This window comes from Corvus kubaryi, unplaced genomic scaffold (genome assembly GCF_017639235.1).
Source record: "Corvus kubaryi isolate FWS band 111438036 unplaced genomic scaffold, C.kubaryi_AGA036_p1.0 66, whole genome shotgun sequence".
NCBI classification, from domain to species: Eukaryota; Metazoa; Chordata; class Aves; order Passeriformes; family Corvidae; genus Corvus; species Corvus kubaryi.
This window is the reverse complement of record NW_024582054.1, coordinates 25,289,492-25,312,549: the sequence shown is the minus strand read 5'-3', so window position 1 is coordinate 25,312,549 and position 23,058 is coordinate 25,289,492. Positions and strand designations below refer to the sequence as shown.

At 39.4% G+C, this 23,058-nt stretch overlaps 1 protein-coding gene and 2 long non-coding RNA genes across 4 annotated transcripts in view; 2 read left to right on the top strand and 1 right to left on the bottom strand.

The window, feature by feature from the left end:
- The window catches only part of LOC121673594, a 272,596-nt gene extending 269,082 nt beyond the window's left edge, over positions 1-3,514 (top strand). Inside the window, exon 14 of the long non-coding RNA XR_006019254.1 lies at positions 704-3,514. This is a non-coding gene — a long non-coding RNA (uncharacterized LOC121673594). The remainder of the gene's footprint in view (positions 1-703) is intronic.
- DLK1 (delta like non-canonical Notch ligand 1) lies at positions 3,359-15,277 on the bottom strand. Of its 2 annotated transcripts, none has more exons than XM_042047006.1 (5): positions 14,727-15,277; positions 13,790-13,853; positions 13,232-13,362; positions 8,722-8,863; positions 3,359-4,479 (listed from the first exon to the last, which is right to left on the bottom strand). In XM_042047006.1, the coding sequence occupies exons 1-5, from the start codon at positions 14,794-14,796 to the stop codon at positions 3,738-3,740; spliced, it is 1,149 nt and encodes a 382-aa protein (XP_041902940.1). In that variant the 5' UTR covers positions 14,797-15,277; the 3' UTR covers positions 3,359-3,737. The 2 variants fall into 2 exon arrangements, with proteins under 2 accessions (XP_041902940.1, XP_041902941.1); XM_042047007.1 differs by lacking the exon at positions 14,727-15,277 and adding an exon at positions 14,272-14,572.
- The window catches only part of LOC121673596, a 31,857-nt gene continuing 13,276 nt past the window's right edge, over positions 4,478-23,058 (top strand). The window contains exon 1 of the long non-coding RNA XR_006019256.1: positions 4,478-6,096. This is a non-coding gene — a long non-coding RNA (uncharacterized LOC121673596). The remainder of the gene's footprint in view (positions 6,097-23,058) is intronic.

The following is a 23,058-nucleotide window of genomic DNA, read 5'->3' as shown; positions in this document are numbered from 1 at the left end:
AAACTGCCCTGTTGTTTTCAGGGATGGTTTGTACATTTTCCTGTAGCCAGGTCCTTAACACAGCTTCACTCTCAAAAGCTGAAGGTCTGTTTTAAATAGAAATACCGCAGTCCACCTGGATCTAAATATTTCTTTGAAAACAGAACCTCATATTATCAACCTAGAAGAGCAAACTAGCTGGGCTGTGGATATATCATCAGCAGATGGTTCAGCACTTCCAAATGGAATCCTTACTGATCCTAAGCAATGCATACATTGCTGGTTTATGCACCCATATCAAGAACGGTAGCAAAAAGAAAAGCCATGTATGTATTCACTAATCAGATATCCTTGTCCAGAATTCAGTGGAATTATTACTTCATATGTTCTACTTTTGCAGCAGACAGACCTCTCCCCCACCACAGCTATGTAATATCCCCCCTCCCCAGAAAAAACAAAACCAACATCTTCCCCTCAAAAAAACCCCAAAACCAAAACCCACCCAAACAAACTCAAAACAAACCAAACCAGAAAAAACATCCACAACCTGTCTCTAAAAACCAGATATTTGGGGAACATCTATCAGTATTTTGTTAACAGGAGAAGATGCTAAGATGGCTCAAAGGGAGGTAGCTAAAATAAAAATAATATAATAATATATTCCCCCACTGTCCCAACCGACCCCTCAAACTAGTTGTCCTTATTTATTTTTTTGTTTACACAGGCAGTAGGGCAGGGACAAGTTTGAATCTCAGAGGCATCATTGCTTGACTAAAGGAGAACATACAGAAATCAAAAGGTGAGACATGGCAACATAGGTTAGTACCTATGGCAATGGGTATCATAGATACGTTGTTCTTTGTCCATTGATAAAAAATATGTAGAATTAACATGAAACTGAAGTGGTATCAGTGCTGCGTCTTCTCTTTGCTCTTATGTCAGTGTTTATGCACAATGCTTGTTTTAAATTTCTTGCTTTGGAGACCTGTTGCAGGCTATTGGTCCATAATCTTTTTTATCATTCCAGTTGTCTGTCACTTATGTGGTGATAAGGCTTTGGAGTAATTCATGACACTAACAGCACAGATATGAAAAACAAACAGACACGTTTAATTATTTTCTGGAACAGAGAAACTAAAGACAGATACTACTTTCTTCAGACTTTCCTGTTTAAGGTAACACTTTTTCCCTTTGGAGAAGGTAGCAGGACAATAGCAGTCTTTTATACTGTTCATTCGCATCACTAATGATAGGAAGGATACTGGGAGTTGAAATCTGTTCTTTTTCCATGCTGTGCAAATGACCTTTTCTTCAAAAATGCTCTTCTGTCTGCATAAGAAGAAATGCACTGTGATGGAGGAGCAGCCAACTGGGTCACCATGGCCAAAAAACAGGGTGACAATTTATAAATATGAATTATAATTTCCTAAATTTTGTGTTTAAAATACAAAGCTTTGTTACTTAAAGTCTTGTTCTGTCCTGGAGCAGGCCAAGCTCTAAGGGATAGGGGAGCCTCTGCTCAAAGGTGGGGGGAAGGTGTACAGGCGATTCAGGAATTTAACCACTGATTCCCAGCAGATATCTGAAGTTGTAACTGGTTTTGAATTAAAGCTGGAAAATACCCAGTGGAGTTATGCATGTTTCTGATTATCTCCAAATTGACCCTAACATATTTCTAATCACGTTAAAATGCACAATACTGAATTATATGTTTAAAACACATTGGTTTAAAAGAAGTGTGTCAACTCCTGTGACTCACGTTTCATGGCTTGAAATTCAACTCTGCTTACCTGGTTTTACATTCATCTGGGTTGCTAGGTCTCCTTCAAACTTCACTACAACTGGCTGAGAAGTTGCTGGGTTTGATGAATATTTGTCTTGCCAACAAGAGCTTTGAGAAGGACAATCTTCTTCCTTTAAAATTTTCACTCTGTTATCTAGAAATCAACACGTTCCGTAGTAGTATCTGAACACCATTTTTCCTCTTAGCACTACATTGTAATGCTATATGTGCAAATATTACCAGCAGTACAGCAAACTTGCTATATACTCATAGCAATTAAGAGAGATTTAACAAAAAAATCCTACTATAATGCCATGTATGTGCTTTAAGGCTGTTTTTTTTTGAATTGAGCAGCTGTTAATGGATTTGGGAATAGCATAGTTATGAGAGAGCTGAGAAGAAGCTGCTAATCATTCCTATCTAGAGTGGCTGTGGAAATAAATTGTTACATAACTGCAGTTAAAGACACCTTTAGGCACTTGCAGTTGGAAGTGACTGGTTTTGTTGTTTTGGTGAGGTTTCCTTGTTTGTTTGTTTTTCTTACAAGGAGCAGTCAGTGTCAGGTTGGCTATTTAGGAAAGGAAGCTGGGAGACCCAGGAGGGTCATACCCCAGGGTGGGACAGACCCATGGCCTCACCAACAGCACAGGCTCACAGAAGCTGAACACATCACCAGAGCTGGTGCTGGTTAATGGGGCCCATTGGCAGTTCCAGACACAGCAAGTGGAGAACAAGGACAGGGGTCATCAATGGGCTCCAGGCAGGAGCAAAAGCAGACAGGGCCAAAGACGGGGTTAGAGCGCAGGTCCAAAAGGTCCTTTCAGCAGATGGGCCACCCACAGTAGGTAGTCCAACGACCAACTGCAGGCAGAGGTGGAGTCCAGCATGGCTACAGCACAGCTAAGACCAGAACCAACAGCACTGGGCTGACCCAACATGGACCTGGGGGCAGGAGGTGGGCGAGAGCCCCAGAGCAGGCTCCTCAGGGAGATGAAGACTTCTTAATGCCCTCAGGTCCCTGCCATTTTCATGGCTTTCACGACTCTTTGCCTGTTTGCCACTGCTGCTTTTGATTCTTGAAAACCTTGTCCTCTCCTTGAAATGTGACAGAAAAAGCAGAAGCGAAGAATTAAAAGCAGCCGTCCTATTTCAGGGGACACATGGCATCTTTTCATTTCTCCCCATGACACAGTCATGAAGGAAACTTCTCTCAGCAAAGTTCTTTAAGGAGTATTTATAGAAAAGTCAGAATCTGATCCTTTAAATCCCTACTAGGTCTCTAAAAAGGAAGACACTGAAAACCTTTTTAACATTTTAAAATAGATTAAAAGAACAATTTATAGATGCAGCATTTCAAGCAAGAGACCTTTAACCTGAAATTAATATCCCAAAGACCTCTAAGATTCTATAGAATCTCTCTTATAAGCATGTAAAAAATAGCAACACTGACTGAATAGGTGAGATATCAGTGTGAATTTGCTCCTGCTGGTTGCAGTCTCTAAAGCCTTTGTCAGATATAGCAAAAGAATTCAGCATGTACACTTGCTGCAAACTTTGCTGTAAAATAAGGTTTAGAAATGAATAAATAAACAAGTATAGCCCTTAAATCCTGTTTATTAAAAAAAACAAAAAACCATTACTAATTTGCAAGTACTGTACTTGGCAGATAAACTATGCACAAGACAAGAAAGCTGTAGTACAGTTCCAGTGATAAGTCATTTTTTATTTTACAAAAAATAGCTGCCTTGAAAAGGAATCAAAGTAACATTCCTTGTTCTTTAATCAATTTTATTTTTTTTACCTTTTATTTTGGGGAATGAAAAAATCCTTAGCAAGACAGATACATTACATTTCTTCACTATCACTCAACGCAATTTACAGCAAATATACACACAAATACTGAGGCCAAACCACAGGCAACAAATTTTACATATTGCTATGAAAAGTTGCAAGATGCTGCTTGGCTTTCAAGGGCCTAGATGGCAGTGTAGTTCTTAGTGTAATTAGTCAATTTGATCTTCTCTGGGAAGATAATATTAACTGAGAGGTTTTCCCCATTGTTAGACTTCAGAAAAAAGTTCTTTTTCTTGCGCAGGAGATGACTATATTTGGCATTAGCAAGCCACATTTCACATTTTGAAAAAAAAACAATCCCAGTTGTACCCAAGACAACAAGACATGTAAGCAAGCCCAGCACAACAAAACATATCACCTGGCTTCTACTCAATAAGGGATCTGCATTTTGGATTGTTTCTTTCACTGTTATTTTCAGGATTTCCTGTTGTTGATGCACTGATCTGTGGTGAGCTTTTGAGGGTGGCTTGTAATTCTGCATATGCTTTGTCTCCATATTCACTCCAGAGAGACTTGTGTTTTTGCTGGGATGTTTGCAGGTCACGCCAACAAATTCTGGTTTACAGACGCACTCGAACCCTCCCTGGGGATGTTCACGGCAAGTCCCTCCATTCTCACATGGGCCACTTGCACAGAATGTGACACGGCTGCTGCAGAGCTTTCCTGTATAGCCACGGGGACAAGAACAGCTGAAACCCACACCAACATCTGTACATGTTCCTCCATTCTCACATGGGTTGGATTCACAGTCGTCTCTATCAATTTCACAGAAGTTGCCAGCAAAACCAGAAGGGCACAGACAGGAAGCATGGGGTGCAAAACCATTGTCATCAACACATGTTCCTCCATTCTGGCAGGGAGAACTAGGATAGATAACAGATACAGAGACAAAATTGAAGTCCAATGGAAGAAACTATTAGGAAACACTTTATAAAATAAAAAGAGCCAGTTTTCTTTAGAAGAGCCCATTCCGAATGCAAATCCACCAGTCAGTGAAGCTGAATGAAGAATGAGTTTGTTCAACAGCTTTGTCAATACAGATTATAATATCTTCTGCTGACCCTTTGAGCAGGATTAGTACACCAGTATATAAATTCAACCCAAAGAGCTGTGAAGGAATTTAAAATTATTTCAAACATTTATTCAAATTAAGCTTCTCACTGTTTTTATATGCTTGGAGCTATTTAGCTGTGCAACTATTCATACAAGACAGAACAAAGACATGAGCAGCATGGCTGCTCCCTTTCTACCGGATTATTCCTAAAATAATCTATATATTGTGTTGGCAGAGCAAAACACTGCCATAGCAGCTAGACATAAAGCTGATTGTTTTTATTCTGCCTCTCCGGTGGTTTCATGGCACAAAAAATTTAGAAGCAAACAGATACTTTCCTATAAACTGCTGTTCAGCCAAAATTTTTGATAGATACAATTACAATAAAAAATATCAATGAAGAGAATTTCAGCCTGGGCAAAGACAGCTATAATGTGAAGGCAGTACTAAAGGAAACCAAGTATTTCTGCAAACTCTTTTAGTACTTCCCAGCTGTAGCCTGGTATTACGTTTTAAGTGATGTAAATTAACAGAGATCTTTTCTATCTTTACAATGCAACTGTGCCTTACTGAGTGTAATGCCAAAAGATATGGCCACCCACTGACTGGCACAAATGTGTCCATTCAGGGGATCTATGCAAAGTGCACTTGGTCCTTCAGCTGTCCATGCTGGCTGACAAGGGTTCCTGGGTCCCAGGTTTACAAAAAAACCTCAAACCCCACTTTCATGGCAGTTCATCACATATGAACAAAGCTTTTAAAACTTACCTTGTAAGAAATGAAAAATATTTGGTAAAGCTTAGGACAAGCCTCTTTGACAACAGAACTTTTTTTAATACTTATGTATCCCTGAAAACATATAGCACAGTACCATCTGATAGCTGAAAAGTCCAAGCTGTTATTTAAGGCCCCCCACTTCCAGGGCAAAGTCCCAGTGGTAATGAACCTCACAGCTTCAGATGCAGACAATTCACATATGCAGCAGTCAGTAGCAACGGGCTGTTACGGAATTCCATGGTGGGACACAGGGATTTAAGAGATCTGTTGATGTCTGAATGAGATGACTGTGGAAGAAATTTAAGCTTCTGGCTACAAATGGTCCCTGATCACTGGTCAGAATTGGGCTGGGCTATTCACCATTGCTCTGGGACTACCTACAGTAGAGACTGCTCCAAGCACCTCTGGCTTCACTGGGGACTGAAACGCTTGGTGGCCACCCATCAGGAGAGACTGAACATTGTGGCAGAGGAATCATCTGTCTGTTTTCTGCTGCTTCCAAATTAACTGCTCTGTCCTCTAGTACTGTTCTTCATTTTAGATGCTGGCTGGGGAAAAAAGCTACTAAAAGAACATATTGGAAGTCTGGAAGCAGTATTGGGAAAACAAAACTGGACTTTGACATGGACATTGTTAGTGACAACTTGAGGTAAGGAATTTCAAAACATTATCCAGCCACTATGTCTTTTTAAGCAAAATAGAAAATTGGAGTTGTACTGTTCTTGAGTGGTTATGGCCTTCCTAGAGAGTCGAGCACCCTCCCTTACCTTTATGGGTCCCATGAAAAATTGGACAAGCTGGTTTGCATATGAAAATATGTAGAAGTTTGAACCCTCATGGCTGGCTTGAATCTCAGTACTTTCTAGGGAAATGGGAAGAAATTGCTGGAGAATATAAGAGTAAACTTTTTTCTGAACCTTTCAGAAATGTAAAATATTGACATAAAAAACAGTTAAGGGGAAAAAGGCAGAATTTTGAAAATTTTCCTTATTTATTATTAACAGAGTTGGATTTGTCTAATTTAAATATGTTTAAATAAATCAAGCTCTAATATTAATTTCCTTTAATAAATTCTGCTACTTTGCATTTTTGGCATTTAACACAGCAAGGTGTAGTACATGAAGGGTTAGTTGTGGAAAGCTTGTCCATACCACTTCTTTGCTTCCCAGATAGTCTGGTTTCTTTTAGAAAGTACCATTCACTCCTCTGCTTCAAAGCAAAACCTCAAAACATCACACAGAGTTCACTAACGCAGATATATGTAAACAGACTAGAATAAACACTTTGATTTGTGACTTGTCCTGGTTCCATCTGTGAATATTAACTAAGAAGCTGGCAGTAATGCCACTGAGATAGAGAGGAACCAAGAGGAAGTGAGATGTGAATGAAATGACACCATCTGATGAGGTCTCTCTAGGATGTGGGATGCACTCTCTGGTGGACTGTGAATTATTATCAGACATGGAGCTCTTATGCTGACAAAGTTGTCTTTTTGAACTAAATGCAGATTTGCAGAGCCTGCTACTCATTTTCCTGAAAAAGACAGCTTCCTAGAGAAAAAGAATCACTATCTCAAGTATGTTGCTTTCTTGAGAAAAATTGTTCATGATTTCCAGACTAGTTCAGCATTCAGTCCAAAAACAGAGTACCAACACAAAAAAAAAGTAGTTTCAGCAATTTAAAACCAAAAGGGTTTTAAGGAAATACACGGAACTAATCTGCATTATTTTGTTGATGCTGTATTTTTGGAACTCACCTGTTTTTTTGGGATAGCTAGTATATATGTCCACATTGAATTACGGAAATATTTGCTCTACAGATGAAAAGCAGAAAAAGCTATTCACATCCCCTATATTAGGCAAGTAGCTTGGATGTGATTCATGACTCTTCCGAGGAACTTAAATTTCCTCATTGTCAGTGAAGAAAAACAGGCAAAACAGAGTAGCTATCTTAGAAGCTGAAAGTAAACCCAGACAGAACTGTGTGAGTATCCCCCAACTAAAAGCAATGGCAAAAAAATTCTACTGATATGTAGTTGTGAAAGAATAGCAATTCTTGCCAGGGAGAGTGAGAGGTGTTAATGTTCCTTAAACGAGGTTGTACAAGTCTTCAGGAAGGTTCAGTCATAAGGTAAATCTGAATACTCATAATTATCTATTGCTGAGCAAAAGGAGAACCAGAGGGCACCGATATAGAGCTAGAGAACAAGAAGGCAATCTCCTAAAAGAAAACAGTGATTTTAGGGTGATAGTTTTACCAAGCTTGTATCCATCAGAAAGGCATTCCCATAAACAAGTATGTTTATGGGATCAGAACTTTGATGAGCTAGAAGACAGCATATGCTTCTAGATTTCAACAGAAACCCCAATTCACATTATCTATAACATTGAAAGGTCTTCCTTTTTTAAAGCAGTTCTACCAGTGACTTTGCTGGAAGTTCTTTAGTCTGTGCCCATTGCCTTTTGCCCTTCCACTGGGAATCTCTTATGAGAAGTCTGGCTCTGTCATCTTTGCTTCCCCTCATCAGGTACTCACACACATGGGTAAGTTCCTCAGAGCCTGCTCTTCTCCAGGCTAAATGACCCAGCTCTCAGTATGTCTTTATAGGAGAAATGTTCCCATTCATTAATTGTATCCGTGGCCCTTCACTGGACTCATTCCAGTGTGGCTGTGTCCTTTTTATATTGGGTAGCCCAGAACTGGACCCAGCAATCCAGATATGTCTCACCAAGATTGAGCAGAGGAGAAGGATCACCTCCTTCAATCTACTGGCACTGCTGTCCTTAATGACCTATTTCTTTTAGAGGATAGAGAGCAACGGTCTCCCTGTTCTGATGGAAGTGTCTCCTTCAGTTAACTATGGACATATTATTATATGTTGGTTAAGAAAAAAGGACATACTGGTGTTTTCATGCTGACAACTTGTGTGCTGACTACTGTTTATTAGGCTTTGTGTAAGTTATCCCTCACCAGAGGTGAGAATGCAGGATGGGAGTCACTTCAAGTTTGTTTACAAAAATCACGAGAAGGCATAAATTCACCACAATAAAATGTGCAAATTAGCACTTTTAGTACTCAAGTTGTGCACACAGAGTTACACTGATAATCTATTAAGTCTTTACAATATTAATAGATCAGATTTGTAAAGTTTGATAATAATATCAGCAACTATCAGAAGCATGATGTATTCTAGCACAGACATACTTCCACTTAGCAAAGAATTCTGAATAATAGAAGTGTAGATTTTAAATGCATGTCAAAAATCAATATTTACCCATTAATAATGCAGGGTCCTTTCTTGAGATGGCAGTTTTTTCCCGTAAATCCCTGGGCACATAGACAAATATATCCTCCATCACCAGTCTCTATACATGTTGAATTATTGGTGCAGGGCTTTGCAGAACATGGGTGAATATCTGTTTAAAAAAACCCAACAGGGCTCAATTAATCTAATGAGAAAGAGTCAGTAAATTATATACAACACTTCAAATAAAATATAGCTTTAACAGTACTTAACTCCACACTTTATAAATTCTGATCTATTCCCCCTTTGTTAAAATGGAGTTCAGATTGTTCAACTATTGCAAGCAATTTCAGCTTATTTCTCTCTTTCTAGCTCCTGCTTGAAAAATGTGTTTGAATTGCTCCATTCTATAAATAAGTAGTATTAGAAATAAAATATTAGTATGGGAGAAGGAACTTCTACATAGTCTAGCCGTACTTTCACAATTTTGGCCTCTCCATGAGCAGAATTCTGATAAAGCAATCAGGAACTAGGAATTCTCCCTGCTCCCTGCCTATATCATTATGTGCTTATGAACAAATGTTTCATAAAAACAGAGATCAGCAAATTACAAAAAATCTGTTAAAATTTCATCTTTTGGCTGGGCTACATTCAACCCTCACATAACTGTACCAGAAGACATAGCTCTATGATGTCTGGACCCAAAGTCACACATCTCATTTTCTTTGCAATTGCCCTGCTGAGCCACTTCCCACTCAAACGATTACTGAATTTTTTAAATAATTAAAACTAAATAAACAAACAAGTGTATATTTTAGCAAGCTACTGCAGCAGCTGCAGAGAAGTGCTGACTGGAAGGTATCTGATGCCTCACACACACATATACACACTTTCTAAGAAGATGAAAAGGGATTTAAGGGCATTTATATTTTACTTCCAACAGCATAACATGAAATTTAGATGATATCATGAGGTACTGCAAAATTGTAACCACAGCAAAACAACAGCCTTAGCTTTCAAATACAATCTTCCCTGGATAAAAGGTTCTATTTCCTAATGTATTAGCCTGTTCTCATTGCAAGGCAACAACTTAGCATGCACTTTGAGTGTAAGCTCCAGTTTTCACAAGGACCAAAATAATCTTGAGTGCTTTTTGGAGCAGTGTTGTTTGACAGCTATTTTCACAGACTCTAAAGGCAGCTAATAAAGCCTGTACTTTGACAGAGGAAAAAACATGAACTTTGATGCAGGAGCATGGCAACTCTCTGAAATATATATATGTGAATAGGTATGTGTATATATATATATATATACATTACTGTCAATAATTTATGTCAGATATTTACATTTAAAACACATCTTAAAAGGGTGTTTTACCAGGTTCTTTTAAAACAGAATACATAAATTACCTCAATTAGGCCGTTTTCTCTATTTTTCTTTATTTTACCTCTCAAAAGGCCAACAACCAAGTGGTAACTGAGATGAAAACTCAAAACAAGGATGTTACCTTTACACATATATTATTAGTGGCCTCAATCCCATTACCCATTAATTAATTAATAGTTGCATCATACTAAATACATGAAACAATCACTGAGTGTTTTTATGAGGAAGACACGCTCAGTAGTAGTGGTTTGTCACAGCAGGATTTTTAGCCCCTGTCTCATGCATTCATAGCATGGGCATCAGACTCTACTCTCTGATGAGTTTACCAACATGTGCCCTTGGCAAAGCAGTCCAGTGACAAGTAGGACAATTTAGTCCCAGCTCACACTCTATGTTGGCTTTTTAGCTAAACTGAGGCCAGGATTCCAATAGGAGGTCACGGACCAGCTAACACGACTGTGTGGCACAGCCAGGGGTGACAAGCTGACAGATCTGATTTAGAGAGGTGGATCAAATACTCTGACTGGGCTGTCATTTTTTCCTGGAAACAAATTGACTAAATTGATTTTCCCTTTGTTATGGTCAATGTTTGATGTGGTTCCTGTACTCTGGAGTGTATATCAGCTGCAGAGGGAAAGTGTGCTGTGCAGCCTGGTTCCAGGGCTTCACACACCAGATTTCAAGGCTGTGTTTCCACAAGATGAGAAGATGCCATGGCATCATGATTCAGTTCGACAGGCCCCATTGCAAAGAGGTTAACCAGCAGTGTTAACACCAAGACCAGCTCACAGATGTCTTTCTTCAAGTGCCTTGTCTGTCCATGTGAATAACAATAGTCACAAATGCTACCACTGATTCTGCCCTACATGTTTACAGTGGATCAAGGCCAACCCATAACCTGCATGTCTTTCAATTACTAGGACGGTTGCTCTTGACCTGATCTGAGAACCAGGCTGCCCATATTAAAAAACAGCTACACAATCAGAGGCATTAACAAACCAGTTGGTGATCTAAAACTACTCTAGAAAGGAATTTCCATGATCAAAGCCAAGGAGATTGTACACTAACTTTTCTACAAAACAGAAGAAAAGAGGTATCATTGCCAGTCCAAATCATCTTTTTTCCTCCCATGCTTAGCAAGCAAATAAACTGCTGAGACTCTATTTTACAAATGTTTCAGTCATTTGAAGTGGCCAGTGAACTTCAGACCCTCCCACAGTTTTCCATTCTAGGTTTTTCCTTCCTGTTTCCTAACCTGATCAAGTTTCATTTAATGGTATCTTTAAATTAATTGTAACTACCTATACTGACTTTATACACCCAGGAAACTGACACTGACTTTTGGCAGAGGATGATGAGATCAGGGCCTGAGAAATTAACCCATTTGAGGTTTCAGTGCTTTATTGGGTCAGGACAATAATTTGTGTCAACCTTCTAGTAGCAAGAAGAGAAGGACGAGCACCCTTGTCTTGATCCCTTATGGCAAATAATGCATTTAGAGTAGGTAAAACCACTGAGATGAAAGACTATCAACGTTGCTGCAGATTAAAAGATAGTTATGTCCTTTTGGCTAAAAATTCTTGGCATCTCTTCATGGGGATCTAGATTCAAATCAGCAAAGAAGACTCTGAGATGACTCTGAGTGTTGAGAGAAATAATAGTTTCTGCACTTAAACATGGGATACCCTGTTTGGTGGGTTCAATTTTCAATGCATTCTTTTGCATCCTAAGTAGCAGTTGTAAGAGGGAAACAATTGCAAAGCTCAGAATTGCAAAGATATATCAGTACTAAGAAATTCAGCTATGCAATTAAAGCTTTTAGAAGTAGCAGTGAAGATGCTACCTTTAAAAATGTGGAACTTTGTATTCACTGATAAGCAACAGAACTGAGCCTCCTAAGGAGGGGATTGTTCTGTGTAGCTTTAGAAATCTATGATTGTAGATCAGAGAAGGACTTATTCCTCCTCATTAACTGTAATGGGAATCTAGGTGTCTGTCTCAGGTACAAACACATATGTGAGACGTGCCCAGAACAACATCTGGGAGTTTATAGTCACATCTGCACCACAGATGTCACCACTGCTGCCACAGCTCCCACAGACAAACCGGGACTGACTTTAAGAAGCCTCTCTATGCTCACATGTGCAGTCAGTGAGTACAGGCTGCAAAACCTGATGAGAAGGTAAATGAGTACCTGAGAACCTTGCACCAAACTCCGTGTCACTGCAAGGATGTGACTCTACCTAAAACCTTCTGAGTCTTTTAGTCATCTTGAAAATCTTACACAGTTCAAACCGTCTTCAATGACCACTTTGGCTATATATTGGAGAGCTCAGGCATGCTCTATAAATTATAAGCCATATACCAACAAAAGCCTGAAAGGCATGAAGAGAAAATGAGGCCCTGGACACCTGTCATGTCACAGCTGCAGCTACGTGGGCTGAACAGCCACATGCTTCTGGATGCTCATGTGGTTTCCATCCCCTCAGATCTCTCTGACTGAACATTTGCCTGTGTCAGCCAAAATAAACCATTTCAACAAAGGCCAATTCTTCAGCTTGCTTATGCTAAGCTGGCTCATTCTGACTGGCAAAGGGTGAGAGGGTGCACACAGAGCTGTGCTTACCCCTCAGACCTGAGGGGGAAGTGGCAGCCTGTTCAGGCAGACCTTTTTCTCAGTTATAGTAACGTTATTTCACTGAATCATCACCGGGTTAAGTAAAGGAAAAAATAAGCACAATGTTTTCCTTCCAAGAAGTACTGAGAAAATAGCATATATACATATATATAATGTGCTACATAAACATTTAAAATTATTTAATATATACAAGACAACTTGTATTTTGATTAGAAGGGCTTACATGACAACAAGGGAGCAGTTATTTGTTGGCCTCGTCCATGATAATCAATGTTTAAAATAGAATAATTTACACTTTGCTCACACATATGCCCAATTACAAAAGATACTGCATTGCTTCTGCCTAAATTACTATAGAAGTTTGAGATTTATGTGCCGCTGCCCAGAAGCTCCTCATTATCTGGAGCTAACATTCAGTGTTTTAGAATTAGCTCTCCAGAAGGACTTTGCGTGTCTCCAGCACCAGATGGGGCTGCTTCCCCTCACTTGCTCAAGGAGAGACAAGGATGTTCAAACCTGTGTCACAGAGGCTGCCAACCCAGCCCTCCTCACAGATGCACTGCCAGGGCTTGGCACAGCTGCCGTGCAAACACCCAGGGAAAGGAATACACTGATTACAAAGTGCACCCTGCCAGCCAGGTTGGCACCTGAAAGAGATAAAAGACAACACAGAAACGTAGTTTATTTTTAGCAAACATAATTACAAGGATGCCCCCCTTATTGAGGCACAATAAATACACTTTTGTATACCAAATTGTGCTATTTGAACAAAAGCACACCATAAGTGCTTCTGGGATACTAGAAGCAGTTTACGTGAAGAAAACCATCTCATTCAGTGAGAAAAAAAAAGCTAATCAATGTAAATACTTCATGCTGGAAAAAGTAAACTGAACAGGTATATAGACATCCATGCTCTATGATTCCAGTTACTGTATCCTAATCGAGCGCTGCTTCATCACAGTTCCATATTTTCAGACACCAAACCATTTCAGTTTCTATCTTTCTTACCAGGACTATGAATTATTGAAGCTGACCACTCCTGTGCTAATACCCCTGTCTGACAAATCTTTTTACCTGCATTCACTGGGAAATTCACAGAATCCATTCTCTGGATGGCAGCCAGCTTTACAGTTCACGCCTGGAAGAAGAGATTTATAACATCAAACCAGAAAAATCAGCACAGAAAACACCATATAGTGTCCTATACACATTAGTGATGTTTAAATGAACCTAGACTGCAAAATTTTCCATTTCTTTTTTCTTCAAACACATTTTTGAAATATAAAATTTCAAATTAACCTAAGCTGGAACATGTTATAGATTATTCCTACAGGGCAAAGGAAATGTCATAAAGAATTAATCACATAAGAATACAAAGTCACTTTAGCACACGCAAAGTGTATGTAATATCCCTATACACTTTTTAAAAGCGTAATGTCAGAGCAGATTCACGACTGTCGTTTCACGACATGCCACTGCAAATGCATTGTTTCAGAACTACTTGAAACACAACGGTACTTTTAGTCAGAAAACAAATTCCATTTAAAACAACTTACAATAAAAGCGTTGCATTCATTTCAACCCTACATCAGATGAAAAAAATGATTTTCATTAAATCATGCATAAAAAACGTAAGTTAAGGAGAAGAGATCTCAGTCGCAGGTTTTCTTTTGTTTGTTTGTTTAAGCATTTGCATCAAGCGATGCTCCTCTGAAAGATCACCGCTAGCCACTGACACCCTACGCCAACGGCAGGAGAAATCCTCTCCGTCCGCTGCCGAGGAAAAGCTTCCCGACGACACCAGCATCTCTGGCTGGAGCGAGGGCTGGGGAAGCCTTTGCCATCCAGAGACTCCGGGAGGGCTCCCGTCATCGCCGCTGCCCGCCCGGCCCCGGCAAACTCCCCAAACTTTCCCAACTCGCCTCCCCTCCCGCGACGCTTCCCGCGGCGGGCGGAGGAGCCCGGCGGGCAGAGGAGCGCGGCGCCCCGGCGCTCGCCCCGCCGGCCTTACCTGGGGCTGCGGGGAGCACGAGGGGCAGGAGGCAGCAGCAGCCCAGGATGCCGGCGGCGCGCAGCCCCATGGCCGGGCCGGGCCCGCTCCCCGCGGGGAGCTCGGCGGACGCGGGGCCGGGCAGGCGGAACCCCCCGCCCGCAGCACCGCCGGGCTCCGGCGCGACGGGGCGGGAGGAGGGAGGGACGGAGGGCGGGGAGGGCTGCCCGCCTCCCCCCGCGGGCGGGGAGCTGCCCACGGGGTCGGGCAGACCCCGGCCAGCGCCTTCGCTGCGAGCCGCGCTCCTGCCCGGGGGCGGCCGGAGGAGCCGCGCACCTCCAGCACCTCCAGCACCTCCAGCACCTCCAGCACCTCCAGCAGCTCGTCTCCTGCCGCAGGCGAGGGGAGGAATCCTGTAAGGGCGCAGGAGAAGGGAAGTCTGGGGCGAGGGGGAGTGTTAAGCACGCCTCTGGTCTCCCTAAAACTTAGACTGGCTGTCCGCAAAGAGCTAGTCTGGGGCTTGTCTTCAGAAATTTAAAGAATTCTCAGTCGTTCCCATCAGAGCTCCAACTCTTTCAGGAAAGACCAGGGAAGGCAGGGAAAGTAAGATACTGTTAGGTTTCTGAGGCTTGAGAATTCAAAAAAGACCCCACCAAAACGTCCCAAACTGTACCTTTAGAAGTCACAGAACAGATCAAAAATAAACATTACTTTTACCACGAGGTAATTTAAATTCTGCATTTTATTCTGTGATTGTACATTTCTCTTTTATATATCTTCTTCCTTTGTGCTGTCCCTTAAGGAAATAAACTGGCTACTTTTTATTCTTTGTCTTCCTTCTAGTTCATTGTTTTCTTCTTTTAAAGAAGTTCTGCTTGGTTTTTAGGATTCCTGAGGGACCTATTTTTTGCCTGCTGATGCAGTGCTTGCTTCCACCAGACCTCATTTACTAATTTGTCTGCTTTTATGTGAAGCAACTAGAGATCCTTATACTATGGTGAGAAAATTCTACAGCCATCTGCTTTTCCTCTAGAATTACAATGGGCTAATTCAAGATTACCTGCCTGAAAATGCACAGACTGGAAAGCACTCATTAACTTCAGATAGTCCATGAAGTGGTATTTCAAGACAATCTTGTCACATAGGTTGAAAAGGTTTGCTGCTAGCAATGCTGCCTTTTAGTTTTAACCAAGAGTGGAGGAAGTAAAGAACAGAAAAAGGAAGAGTAGAAAATGAGGGTTGAGTTAAAAGAGAACACTCAGGAGCGAGGTGTGAGAGGCAGACACTGCTTCTTCAAATCCCTCCAGAAGCTTTGGTATCTGAGATTAGCTGTGCCTATCTGACTCTATAGGCACAGTTTGCCTCCATGCCTTTTCTGCTTATCTTGCTTTCCTTTTACTACTGAAACATTACTTATTATTTTGAAAAGGTTACTTTGCATCACAGCTTTTGCCATAGCTCACCAGACCAAGCCTTGCTGGGGTATTGTCAATGACACCCTGGAGAACGTGGAGTGGTAATGATGACTGCTTAATCCTTTACTCTGCCCTTCCGTAAGCCTCCGCTTTTGTATGGCAAATATTAGCAGCTCTTTGTTCACTTTGCTTTTGGCCTTAGTTATTTGTTCACACTCAGGTTTTGATAGGCCCAAGGTTGCTTATTCTTCCCTTAGGTGGTAAGTTCTCTGCTTGCTGATGTAGAAGCCCTGCTATGTTAGACCTTTTATGCATTTTTGGACCAAGAGATAACCTGGGTAGTTCAAAGGGTTCTAAGCATTCTTTGGTTCTCGACCAACTAGTAAAGGAAGGCTTTAATGTTTCTGCCTTCTATCCTAGAAATTTCTCCTTGTATTCTTTTTTCTTCAGACCTTAAGAGTAAAGAATCTGTAGAATTCATAGGCTTTATCTGTACACTCATCAATGTCAGATTATCTGCCTAATTTGCATTGTAAATAGATACACTGACATATGATGACACATTTCTTCTATTTTCTGAGATAACTACTGAATACCTGCTGTATTGTTCAAAACTGGCATCTTACAAAGAATCATCAGGAAAATCTGGTTCTCACAATGCTATGTACAGTGTTATAATGGCCATTGAAAACTTCAATTTTTGTGCTCTCCTTACTTTTCATACTTTTTTAAAATAGATACACTGTTAGGCAAAAATTACCTACTTTTTAGAACAACTCTATTTCTTACTGTCCTATGTCTCAGGGGTGCCTCCTAGATTGCTGAAAATAGGAAAAATCTCATTTTCCCCATCTTTTCTACTTTCTTCAACTGTAATCTAAACTCAACTTGCTAATTTTATTTCTAAGAGGTCATAATCCTTTTCCTTTAGAGTAGAGTTTATCTGTTGGAACAGAATCTGCCCAGATACTAATCCAAAAATAATTTCAAAACAGAAACCCAGCATTCTGTAAATCCAGGCTAATTCTCTTCTCTTCCTCCTTCCACCTGAGTAAACCAAGATGAAAATAATTTTTACTTAGCTTGTTTACTGCCAAAAGCATTCTGAACCAAATCTCCATCGTCTTTACAATACTTCTTGAAAATTACAGTAACTGTGTTCTGTGTTTCAGATCTTAGTGATTTGTACTCAGGATGACCTTAATTTTTTTATCTTTTTGGGTCTTTGCATTAGAAGCTGGAAAGGAAAGCATCTCATGTAATAGCTGTCTAGGTATGGAGATCATCCAAGGTGTAAAGATTGTATTTATTTCTTCACCTAAAAATACTTGAGTGGTGAGTAGAGATTGAGGATCTGCATCAGTGACAAGAAACACAGAGCAATTCATTGGCATTACAGCTCCTGAAGGTCCTTGCAAACTCTGGTAGCTGGAATCTGAGGCTATCATCAGTGTCACAAAGAAACCATAAACCTTGTAAGACCTCACTTGAGGGGGTGAAATAACTTTGATTAATTTGGACTACTTGTACATATTGCAAAGAGAAAGGGAAAAATATCAATTACAGGGCAGTGCCCTGGCACTTTTTGAATTACTGTATCAGAAACTCTGTTGTGGAGATGTTTATCCTTCATCCCTTGAAGTGATCTCATCAGCCATGAATATACACAGGCATAAAGTTTTAGGCTCTGTTACCTGGTTTTACAAGTTTGTATTCAAAGACTTGTGCTGTCCTTTAGAAGAAAGCTCATCAGATGCAGCTGGAGCCCTAAGGAACTATTTTTCACTCTTTCTGTAAGGCTGTCCCATCTTTATGTGTGCTAGGACTAGATGGGCTGAAGCAGCCTACAAACTTGCTGGGTTTGAGCAGAACATCCTCTCTTTCCTTTCCCTCTAACCCTTGCCATGTCCCAGATGTACAGTGGCATTTGTCCCCCCATGCCAGCTTGTCTTCTGCTGCCTCTGTCTCCTCAGTGAGCTGACTCAGTGTGCTGTACTGGCAGGTAACTGACAAGAAAACATGAAATTATTTCTGCTGTCACCATACCATTTTCAAAAACATGTTTCTGCTCTTGCAAAAGGCAACAGGTGAATGCCTGCCAATGTCAGTGGGGAGACAGGCACCTTGTCCAGCTCTGTCTGTGTCAGGGCACATAAGCCAGAAAGTTTTTCTTCACAGAACAGTTTTCACTGCACACTGAAGTTGCAGGTATTGCCAGTGAGCTAGAGATTGCCAAAATATAGTTTTTGTAGAACGGTAAATTTTCCCCATTGGAACAGTAGCCAAAATGTGTAGAGCTAAAATATACAGCAGTAATTTACAGAAGTTAAAGCCAAACTCATTCCCTTGCCTTGTACTGAAAATCCTCACAGCCTCCCTCTCTAATATTGTCAAAGCAGTAGCTCAGTGCTATCAGTCACCCAATTACTGTAGCACAGAGAAGTTTGCCAGCTGTTTTGGAAAGTACATTACATGAAATCCTTGGCTGCTCTGAAGACTGAGGCAAAACTTTCATCACTAGAGCAGCTTTCCACTGTCTGTAGCAGACTTGATCAAAAAATAGATCTGATTTTCCTCTTTCTCTGTGTTAGGAATGTCAGAGATTTTGCCATCCCTGAGATCATAGTCTAGTCCTCCTTTGATATTTTAAGGAAATAGACCTAAATGTAGAAATTTGAAATATTCAGTAAGATTCTTAATATTTCTTCTCTGAAATATTCAGAGTCTTTACTCTGTCAGATGTAAAAAGTTAGCAATTAAAATACAGGGTCAAGAAAATAATACATGAAAAGCAAAGCAAGACAGCAGCAAAAAACTTTATTCTTCTTGTAGTTTTTCCATCCTACTATTCACAGCACAAAAGATGAGAAACTGGAGAAGTATAGGCATAAAATAAAATATATTCAGAAAATATGATTCTGTCACTAATGCAAACAAAAATGAAATCTTATCCAAAGGTGTTACAAAATAAGAATACATGTGTATTTAAAGAAATCTAAGCAAAGGCATTTTTCAAAGATCTCAAAGAGTATCACTGTCATTTTAGATAGTAGTAATGGGCCGCCTGTACTTGAAGTGTAGAATAACATAGACAGGTTCATTGAATGACAGTGTGAGAATCGTGGAAAGATTTTTAAGTATAAAACCAGAGAAATTATAAAAGATAGATCCATCATGATGTATGAAAACAGGAAAGACAAAAATGCAAAAACTTGTAGCAGACAGAAGTAATAGCCAGTACTGTACTTAGAAGAAAGATTAATTTAGCCTGACATTTGCTTTTAACACTGAGGTTGATCAGACAGTATGACAATTTGTCACCAGGGTAGAGGCAAAATAATTAATTAGGTGTCTTTAAGGAAACGTTAAGTACACTTATGAGGAGACTAATTTAAAATCATCATTGCCTGAAGCAGGTGTTTGGATTAGGTTATCCGAGATGTCCGTTCCAAAGCCATAATTTGTGGTCCTCCAATATCTTTTGGTCAGGCAAACATTCCCTTGCAAACAGAACTTAAAAAAAGCCTGAGTCCTAGGGGTTTTTAAAAGGTACTTGACAGCCTGACAGATGTCAACAGTAATTAGGAAGTTTTTATCATAGCATGTCCAATACATCCAACATGCTGTACCAGCTTAGAGATGCAGATAATGTTCAGTTTGTAAATCACATCACCTTGCTATGTTTTCCTGCAGTATAAGACATTTGGTGCAGTGAATACAAGTGTAGATTCTAAATAGTCAGCCAGTAAACAGAACATTTTTTTGCTTTGTTAGTAGTATTGCATCTTAAAATATATCTTTAAGTACTTGCCTGAGGCTAGAAAAATAATTTTACTTCCTACATAAAACATAACTAGATCTGAGACTACATTTCTGGACAGGGGCTGACTGTGTGCACACAGGGGACAAAGCAAGCGAGGGAAAAATAATCTCTCTGTTGAGGCACAATGTTCTTAGGTTTTCTGAATTGACAGAATAAATTATTCTGTCTTCTGGCTGAAAGGGATATTTATAAAGAAAAATGGACAATTCACTGCAAGACAGACATATATCAGAATGAATAGCTTAGTTTTATCTACATGGAGTTTGAAATGATAGAGAGCCATTAAGGATTAAATGTTTGAGAGAGGGGGAAATTCAGCATTGAACCTCTGTTCAGGTCTTTTGGAAGATTGTCCACATGTGAATAATCCAGAAAGTGAAAGCATTGCTGTGTATTTCTGAGTGTGTGTGTATAATCTATTCAAATTTAGTCTTTATAATAAATATCTCTCTATATATGATAGCTATATATGGGGAGTGAACAGGAAAACAAACAGATCTAGGGGAAGTATATAACAAAAATAAACGCATGAAGAAATATCTTATAAAATTGTCATTTATCAAAACAAAATAGAGGTACTCTGACAATTTACAACTTTTACACTCTGAAGACTCCAGTGTGTTCTGATACTAACAGTTTCAACCTGATCTTTAGTACTTAGAGGAGGCTGCTGTTTTTAAAGCTTTGAACTGGCTCTGACGGAGGCTTTGGTGGCAAAAAATAAATGAAAAACAATCCACGTGCCTTTCTAGACTCATTACTGCTGTCAGAACTCTAGTTGCTATTCAGTCTTTGATTTTGTCTTGATCTCAGCTGGAATTTTTGCAAACTACAGAAGCAAGCTGTTATTTTCAGTCTTAGTGCTTTCTCTGATTTTGTGCCATTTTAAGGGAAAGATGCTGCATTTACTTCCATTATATACAAGCTCTAACAGATCCATTGTTGTTATTTATACACCCTCACATATGGGTATGTTCTGCTGATTCCATTACATGCCAAAACGTTTCCGGTGGTTTTGATTTGCTTTTTTGGTTTTTTTTCTGACAAAGAGACCAGATCACTTGTCTACCCTGTGTTGTTTGGTTGGTTGTTTTCTGTTCAGCTTTTTCCAAAATATATGTTTATTTTCTCAAATTTCTGTGGTGTTTTTTTTTTACATATGTCTACTAATTCTAGAAATCAGATGAGCTTAACTCTGTCATAGCCCCATTCCATGGTTTTTTGGGTTTTTTTTAGTTCTCCACTCTTATAACATCTCTATGCTGTACAATTCTGTCCTTTTCCATACTGTTTCTAATTATTTTTTGTTCTGATACTTTTTTTTAATGTGGCGTCTTATCGTTATGGTTTTCATTACTCTCTCTAATGATATCGTTAAGCTATAAAATGGAACCTAAACTAAGTTCTATTTGCATTATTATGGTTACCTTGCATTTTGTTTAGGTCTATTTAATCTTCAATTTGTTACAGGATATTATATAACCATCAGTTGAAAATGATCAGTTTTGATGAAATTTCCACTGTTCTCTATCAATGCATTTTTTCCTCCTAGGTAAGGGACACATGAAAAAACTGCCTCAAGAGTATCATTCCACAATTGGTGCCATAAAAATAATTATTTGAGAATTTAAAAGAACCCAAACCAGAAGGAATATCTGAGGGGAATAATAAAGCAGAATATGCCAGAAGCAGTCCTTTTTGCCATAGCCAGAAGCTCTTTCCCTCAGTCTAGCATCAAGGCCAAGAAAAATAGAGATTGGAAAATTGTCAACCCTTTATACACAAGTAATACAAGAAAATAATTTTCACTAAGATATACAACCTGTTTCCTTTGGTTTAGTTCATGTCTCAGCTCTGCACTTGCTGGGAAATTTTTCTTCTTTCTAGCCTTATCTTGAAAGAATTTGCAAGTGAAGGACAAATATTTGATAATGGTGCCACAATAATATATTTTAAATTGTTAATGCTGGTAAATGCTTGAAGTCAGGAAGCCTGAAAATTTTTGCATAATGAAAAGTATGACTTTTTTCCTTGTAATTCCAGTGTGAAACAAATTAATTACTTCAGTGAGTTTATCCAGTGCTTAGTACATATTAATGTAGAAGGCTCAGTGATAGGAATTATTTTATAAAGCGTGGTTTAAGATTAATGTTAGAAATTAATTCAGCAAGAATGTAATTGTTGTTGCTGTTGTGCCTGAAACACCTCACCATTCCTTAGTGGTGAAGATTGAGCGAGGTGGCCAAAGCAAGGCTGAATTAACTGTGGTTTGTTTTTCCCAAATCAGATCTAACTGATAGGATTTTTGCAAATCATATGAAGATAACTTGATAAGCAAGAATGAGTTTGCTGAGATCTTGCTTTTGCACTGGTTTGTTGTTGGTTCCATTTCACAGAGATAAAAGCTGAGGCACAGAGAAATAAAGTAATTAGTTCAAACTCACGCTTGTGGCTAAGTCAGGTATGCACGGTTAGGTCTTCTGCATCCCTCTTTCTTCTTATTATTATTATATTTAATAATAAGGTTCACCTTTGGAGTGAACCACAGACTGGGAAAAAAGGAGAAAGAAATTAGGCAAAAAAAAGAAAAGGAGCTTTTTGGTACAGGCCATGTTAAAAACTAGAACTAAATACAGAATTCCCTTGCATTCTGAATTTCCAATGACGGGTATTAGCAAGGGAAATACTGGTTCTTTTTGTCAGAAGTGGGCACAGTTTCAGTTTCCTGAACTAATATGAACTATGGATCTTCTGCTGGAACGTCCATGTGCTCATGCTCTTGGAACAGTGATATTTTTATGTTTGCCTTTTTTAATCTTTATTGCTGCTAGCATGAACTATGGTAGCTATACATTGCTCCCTCTTGCAGGTCTTCTGTAAACTAAATGTTTCATCTTCATATTGCTTGTGAATTTAAATTTAAGCACAAGTATGATATTTCTCTTCCAAGTGCAATAATCCTTAGGCATTCTGTTCAAATGTGTAATTTTCCCACTATTCCCTTTGAATCTTCAAACAGAAATGTGTCATAAATCTTTTGAATCTTGTTCTCTTGCATAATGCAGTTTTCTGATTTAATAATGTTCACCATTAGTAGAATGTAGATTTTGCCTTA